The sequence below is a fragment of the Lates calcarifer genome, unplaced genomic scaffold (assembly GCF_001640805.2).
Source record: "Lates calcarifer isolate ASB-BC8 unplaced genomic scaffold, TLL_Latcal_v3 _unitig_1894_quiver_951, whole genome shotgun sequence".
Classification (NCBI taxonomy): domain Eukaryota; kingdom Metazoa; phylum Chordata; class Actinopteri; family Centropomidae; genus Lates; species Lates calcarifer.
In genome coordinates, this window is record NW_026115827.1 from 1 (window position 1) to 7,848 (window position 7,848).

Below are 7,848 nucleotides of genomic sequence, written 5' to 3' on the forward strand. Positions count from 1 at the left end.
TAACTCCGACTGTTGAGTCTGAGTTGATTTACCTTCAGCTGCTTCAGCTCTTTAGTCTGAGTTTACTTTTCAACATTCGTGTATTTTGTATTAAGTTTTAAAGGACCTTGTTGAGAGTGAGTGTCTTCACCTGATGTGACTCTGGCAGTGTGATAACCACAGGTAGTCTTCCTCGCGTTGCCATCGGCTCCAGTGTCGCACATTCACCGGGTCAGGGGGGCGGGACCGACACTGCTATCGAGGTGGTGGTGGTGGGGGTGGCGTTGCTGCTGGTTGGGGTCATCGCGGTGACGGAGGATGGGCCAGAGACTGGAGGTCTGTCTGGAACTGTAACAAAGGTTGAAAGGTTATGTAAGAATATGTATGTCTGAGAAACTGATCCAGTGTCTGCAGGGCTTTAAATGATATGTCTGGTTCGGTTGCATCAAATCCAACGATGATATACACAGACTGGACACTTTATTAGGTACACCTTAACAGTTGACGATAACTCTGCCACATATTCTACCTTTACAAAGCCCGTAAAGACCGTTTCTTGTTAAAACTTTCTAAGAGGTGTGAATTCAACAGTGTGTTTAAAAGATGCATGATGCTAAAAGTTTATCATTGACGTGAACTTCTACAACTGTGTCTTCACATTCGACTTTTGGTCTTCATTACAGCTCTAAATGAAGGCTAATCAATATAATCCTGTGTCCGCATCATGAGTCACTGTCGAATAATAAAAAGAGGTTACCGAAATATGAGTTACAAAACTGAAAACACAGTAAACTACCAGTAAAGTCTTCGTTTCAAAAACAACATGAAGTTCAAGTGACTGTACAAAGCAAAGCTGTTATACATAATACCATATTTTATGATATTTTAAAACATTTAACATACACACATCTGAGTCACGGACACACACACACACACACACACACAGGCCTGAAGACATTTTTGTCCATATTTCTCTCGGCATGTTCTCTCTCCTCCACTAGTTTTCACACTGACTCAACCACAACCCACACACACACACACATCTATCCATTTAAATGCAAAACAAGAAAGGTGCAATGAATCTATCTATCTATCTATCTATCTATCTATCTATCTATGTTGTTGTACCGTCGTCAGTCGGTTGAAGCCACAGAGCAGGCAGATGGAGGACACCCAACGGTTCATGTCCTCCTCAGACTCGGCCACCAGGTACCAGGTCCTCTCCTCCGTCCTCAGGTCGAAAACAAAGCTGCTCTCCAGCTCCTTCTTAGTGAACGACAGGCCGGCGTCCACCTGGAGGAGGAGAGGGTGCACGTGGTCAAAAGGACTGTTGGAGCATTTTTGAACTCTCACATGTACAAGCTTTAGCGAGTGTAACATGTTTCCTGCTTGAATGTATTGAAAATAGACATATGATACAAAATGTGTAAAAACAAAGTACAAACACCTATAAAAACACAAAGATGCTGAAATCAGAACCATCCAGTCTGCAGTAAACAGCTGCTAATGCTAACATTGGCTAGGTAGCGATAGCAAAAACGTACATATAGCACCTTTAAAAAACAAAATAACACCATTCAATATGGTGTCTGTCTGTTTACCTGTTCACACAGGTTCAGGTTGATGGTCCTGATTGGCCGACGGGACTGTTGGTTCTTGTAGTACTGCAGGACGTCCGGTTCTCCGCTGAGCCGACCGCTGCGCAGCACGAACCAACGCCTCTTCCATGCCTGAAGAAAGACACACAGAGAGACAGTTAATGTAAATCAAGCATCAGAACACAATTCAAAAAGCCGACTAACCCATGCTCCAGGAAATACTGCTAAGGTGGCCCAACTGACAAAAGGAAGGTTCCCTGTGTTGTTGGTTCTGTCTGAAACATTGCTTTTGAGAACACTTCCTAATACATGAAATGATCAAACATATTCAGGCTCCCCAGAGGATGAATCCTCGTGATTTCCTCATGTGCCATCATCACAACAAACTACAGTTTAGACCCACTAAAGATGGAGCTCTTAGATCCGAGTACATGGATTTTCAAGAACATTCAGTCTCTAGGAGCCACTGTCAGACCTTTAGACTTCCTGCCTCCCTGCAGAGTGAATATAGGTTATTGATTAAAGGTCAGTTTAGATGATGTTTTTATTCTCTCTCATTCTTTTGAAACAGTGCTGGTATCTCTCTCCCATGTCTGAGGTTTAACGCCCCAGTGCACATGAATGTTAACTAAACATCACACACCAGCTCAGTATGTTGCTAAATGTTTGATGCCATCACGCGCTGAGCATTATGGGTAGGGTCCAGCTCCCATGAGCGATCAACGCAATGACACCTTGTATTTCAGACATGACTCACTGCCTCCATGTATATGTGTGTGTGGGGTTATTGTTTGTGTGTAGGTAGTGTGTGCAAAAGACACGTCATGATTATGTAAAGGTGTGAAGCAGAGCCTGAAGAAGGACTTTAATTTAATAACAGAGCACACACACACACACACACACACACACACACACACACACACACACACTGTCCACATGATTATCTCATTGTTTATCTGCTTAAAGGAGGAAGAGAATTAACTATCTGAGAAGAGATCGGTGAGACTGGCGAGCAAGAGTTACTGGAAACACTGGAGAGAAGTGTGTGTGTGTGTGTGTGTGTGTGAGTGTGTGTGTGTGTGTGTGTGTGTGTGTGTGTCTGCCAGTGAGTTTCCACCAGTCCAACAACAAACCAAATCCATCTCTTCCGATCCCTGTTTAATGGTGTTTCTCAACAAAACCAACGTGACTCCAAACTCCCAAGCCTCTGTGTGTGTGTGTGTGTGTGTGTGTGTTTTTATGATCAAAGTACAAAGCAATTAAATACCCCTACACCCCCACCCCAACTGCCCCCCCACGCTTGCTCTCCAAACACAGACAGGAAGAGGAAGTAGCTGAACAGGAAATGCCGGTAAGAGATGGCAGTGGATGTGTGTGTTTATTCTCTGTCCCCCTCGCTCCGTTTGATGATCAGTCGTCCTCGGGCTGCTGGACAAATAAAAGCAGCAGGGTGCCTGAAACTAGTATGAAAACACTTTTCTATGCCTTCTAATAAAAGAAGGACTACCAGCTTTTTCTAAATCCACCACTAGCTGTGCATTTAATGTCCTAAGTTCGTCCTAACTGTGGCCGGTTAGTTTAAACCTAGTGACTGCATTTTTAAAACTTAAGGGGTGAATTATTTAGTCATCTCTGAAACATCATGAACTGGAGAAAGCTTTAGGAACCCAAAAAACACATTAAACTTCAACCTACTTTACGTCCTGTAAATGTAGGTATGACTTTATTTATCTGTGTTTTAGAGATACTAGAAACTACCTGGCTGACATCATTAATAAACAAGTGTCAAGTCATGTCGGCCATATTTAGTATAATATTTAATAATTCAGTTAGCCACTTTACAGTTGTATAAGTCTGGTTTATTCTTACGCGTTGACTCGACGTAGCTACGGCATAGATACTTAGCCTGACGTGCACCTCCCTAGAAACGTAACTAGACGTCAAGGTGATGCAAAGATACACAATAAATGCACACAGCGCCATCAGTACAAGATACAGCTGGAACAAGCAAGCAGCAACAACCTTAAAATCAAAACAGCATGCTCCTCAAACCGCTCTTTAAGCCTCATTTGTATTTTTTACTACACCAAGACAAGCACAGAAAGAAGTCAAGTCTGATAGTTTGCCCATCATTTTTTGCGCTTAAACAGAATTACTGTTATAATACACACAGATTGGCATTTCCCTTGTTACGCAAGTACGTTTAATTTTTTTATATGTAAGCATCTAGTGGTCAAGATAGGAACTGCATCCTTTCAGCTGCGGCTGCTAGTGTCCTCAAAGTAAAGTTTCACCTTATACTTCCACCTGCTCAGAGTAATATTATCCTTACTAGCCACATCATGTTGCCCAAAAATCAGCAATTAAAAAGTAATAATGATAATGTCTTTTCCTGAAGGACTTAATCAAAACTCCATCTACCCTCTCTTATTTCTTCTCTTCTTTCATTTTGTTTCCTCCTTTGACCTCTGACCCCGGCAGGAAGAGGGCACAATGGATCTAAAATAACACTTCCTCCATCCTGCCTCCAAACCAAAATTAACACCAGACCTGAAAAACAATTTACCCGCCATTCAGTTCCTTATTTACTCATCTGTTATTCCTCCGTCTCCCTTCACACTGAACTCTGTGCAGACACTGTCAAGGAACTGCAAGGCCCTGATATTAAATATCTTTGCAGGTGAAATGAACATCACGTCCTCCCTTATTTTCACACCTTGTTGTGTATTATCACCTACTTAAAACTCCCTGAAAAGCATCAAAATAGTTCTCCAATGGCACTCAAAGTTCTGGTTTATTCTCTGGTCTTTTTTGGCCAACATATCAGTCAACTGTGTTGGCCTATCATCAAGATAACTGCTGAGATCTGGAAACACAGCAGCATCATTATAACAAACTCAGGACAGTCATTAAGGCTGTAAACAAACAGTTTGTCAAGAACAAGTGGTTCCCAACCTTTTAGGCTTGTAACCACTTAAAGTAAACCTACGTCTACGACCCATTCAATGAAAGAATATTTTTGCATCTTCACAGGAGGCTCTCCTTGAGGTCCTGAACAGACTACACAATTTTTTTGTCTTTTATAATGGTTGCCATGTAAGATTGGCCAATCATAGCGCTATGAATTATTGATGCATCTAGCTGAGTAGAATAGCAACACCATAAGTTTGACCCTGTCCAGTCATCGTCAACATCCTTGCGCATCATTGGGCAAGAAGGTCAAGAGCATGCCAAACCAACAGGTGGCGATATAACCCTAAGAGAACACTCAGTCATCTTACTGGTCAGCGTCTTGGAGATGTCACACTATACAGGGAAATACAAAAAAATCTGACTTGTTAACTTGCTTTTCGTCCAGTTTCTCGCCGTTCTACGATTAAGTCAAACTTTGACGCCTGTCACTCCCAACATTCACATTCAGGCCCGACACTGGAAATTTGTCGGCCATGACGACATCGTGTAACAATCGGGCTGAATTCATTCAGTCCAGTCCTGGTATTACCTTGACAGATCCAGCTTTCCTTAAACTGTATTCGACCTCATGTGTGTGACGTTTGTTGTTGTGATGAATGTTGCAGAATTTACCTCATCATCCTCCCTGGTTCTGTTCCAGTACATGTGTGTGTGTGTGTTTCCAAACCTTCTAAATCTTCAGGGAGGCCCCCTCCTCCAACCAGGCCCAGCTGAGAACGATTAGTTTATTACATAACTCAGGGCGCACGCACACACACACACACACACACACATACACACACACATACTTTTTGACAGAGCAGGGAGTGTATGATGAGGTACACTCCACGAACTTTGGCCCACTACTTAACACGAGCACATGAACACACACTCAGCCTTCTGCTGCTGCCATTATTATAAGGCTCTCTGTGTGAGTGTGTGTGTGTTGACAGTAGACACACAGCTGGCCAGACCGTGTGTGTGTGTACACACTGGGTTGTGTATACCATCATGACTGAATGTATACACACTCTGAACAATGGCCTCTTCGTTTGGAGCACCTCTTCTTCTTTTCTTCTTACAAGTGTCTTCTTCATCTTTTCTCGCTCCCACCTGCTGAGGACTCATGGCTTCATTTGCGATTGCAGATGACAGGGATTGTGGGTAGTGGAGTCTTTATAATTAAAACAGATAAACCTCGCTGGAAAGTTTGAATTATTTCATTTGTTTCCTGTCAATTTTAGCAGAGAGAGAACTCACTCTCCTCTTATAAAAATGTGCCTTTGAGCAAGGCAGTAAAACCCCAAGGCAAGCCTTCTTTTTCTGTCCTATTTATTCCACCTCCCACACTTTCCTCGTGCAAATACAGCCCCTCTGAGAAAGGAAAGTATTTGGCAGAAGAGGAAGTGCAAAGTACATGAATGAAAAAGAAAGGGACAGAGATAGAAAAAGAGAAAAAAATGACAGATTAAGGGAAAAAATGGAGAGGAGAGATGTGATTAGCTCAACTCACTGGCAAGGCATGCCAGATATGCAGCATGTGTGTGTGTGTGTGTGTGTGTGTGTGTGTGTGTAACTGCCTAAGCTGCTTCTTTACTGGAAAGTGAGCTGTGCTGCCGTTGGACAAACAACCTCGTGCTGGTTTGAACTGTTCCTGAATAAAATGGATTTTGCCTTTTTATGCCCTCCATAAAATCTGATTTCTAACTACTCTCTCTTTGTAAACAACTGAAAGTATATTTGTCGGTTTTACTACAGCTTGGCTGATTTCACTTCTTGTGCTTTCATTTTGTTAAAGACAACAATATTAAACTAGTGCTACTACTTGACCAAACCAAAATTATAACATAAGACGACTTTCTGTCCAGTCGCAGAAGCAGGCAGCTGTACTCTGCAGGATGTTTTGTTGGTTTATGATTATGACTCTGTAACTTTAGGAAATTACCCATGTGTGTAAACAGTGATGAAACCAAGAGCTAATCTCCAATCTTAATTAAAAACTACACAGGTGGAGTTTCCATGAACAGTCTGTGGCCTTGTCCTAGACTCTTTGAGCAAGGCACAAACACACAACGAGTCGAAACACACTCTTGAAATTTTGCTAAAAACCATAAGAAAAGCAAAGTACTCACATAACGCCGTAGCTTTTTCTCTGGTGGTGATTTTCGCAGCCAGCCCTCACACACCACATCCCCTGCTGCACTCATTCTGAAGTCAACAAAACAGCTTCCAATCGATCAGTCAACTGGGCTTCAATCAGGTTTCAAGTCAGGTGTCAGAGCTGATAGACTTCCAATCAGTTGATCAGGATTTTAAACCTTCAATCAGACCCAATCAATCAAGTGTCAAATCGGTCAATTAGGCAATCAAATAACTTCCCAGTCAGGCTTCAGATCAGTTAACCATGTGAAAAACTGATCAGCTGGTCGTCAAGTCGCTTGCTCAGACTTCTTATCAGGCTTGAAATCAGTTCAGCAACAACCCTCCAACCAATCAGCTGTCAGATCTTCAAATCAGACTTCCAATCAGTTCACCAAACTTATATCCAGTCCATAAGTCCTCCAATCAATTAATCAGTTTTTAAGGTGAAGTTCTGCTGTGATCGATCAGTTCAGGTCAGCAGTTTCCATCCACACATGAGGGAGCTGCTCCTCCGTCGACGGCTGAGTAAACGAGTCACACCTCCTTCTGAGAGGGTTTCTACTTCCCAGCAGAGTCACTCATCCCTCCCTCCTCTCTCTCTCTCTCTCTGGTCGTACAACAACTGAACACAATGCCTCAGCTCCGACATTCCTTCCCTCCTCTCCTCCCACTTTCCACTCCTCCTCCTCTTCCTCCTCACTCCTCCCCCTCAGCACAACAGGAAACTCCCCCTGTGGATATGTACAGTGTGTGAATATGGGAGAGAGAAAGTGTGAGTTTTCTCATGCTGTTCTTCAAAACACGTGGAGAAAATAACCTGTTATATTAAACACATGTCAACACATGAACCTGCTGATGACATGTGAATAAGCTGTTGTTGGATACATTTTTTGGAAAAGCTACTTGAACAGCAAAAAGGCCCTTTGGACAGACTATGGTTGTCCTAAACCCAAACATTTCTGAGGCTTCTAAATAAATCTAACTCTTGAATGGTTGAACTTTTGACCTGTTGAGGTCGAGCGCTGGTTGGAGTGCCAAGTACCAGATGTACCACTTTCCGCTGGTATATCTGGCACTTGACTTCTTGGGAATCATCTTAAATTTCGAAGTTATTCCGATGTTTGACTTGTAACTTGGAAACCTGTCACATGGTGCAGTTAACGTGACAAAACTACTA

General features: G+C 42.6%; 1 protein-coding gene across 1 annotated transcript; it reads right to left on the reverse strand.

Moving 5' to 3' along the window:
• Nucleotides 1-211: 211 nt before the first annotated feature.
• On the reverse strand, nucleotides 212-7,278 carry LOC108891193 (GRB2-associated-binding protein 2). Its single transcript, XM_018688309.1, has 5 exons — nucleotides 6,662-7,278; nucleotides 1,581-1,709; nucleotides 1,108-1,272; nucleotides 509-548; nucleotides 212-327 (listed from the first exon to the last, which is right to left on the reverse strand). The coding sequence occupies exons 1-5, from the start codon at nucleotides 6,734-6,736 to the stop codon at nucleotides 212-214; spliced, it is 525 nt and encodes a 174-aa protein (XP_018543825.1). The 5' UTR covers nucleotides 6,737-7,278.
• Between the last annotated feature and the right edge of the window lie 570 nt (nucleotides 7,279-7,848).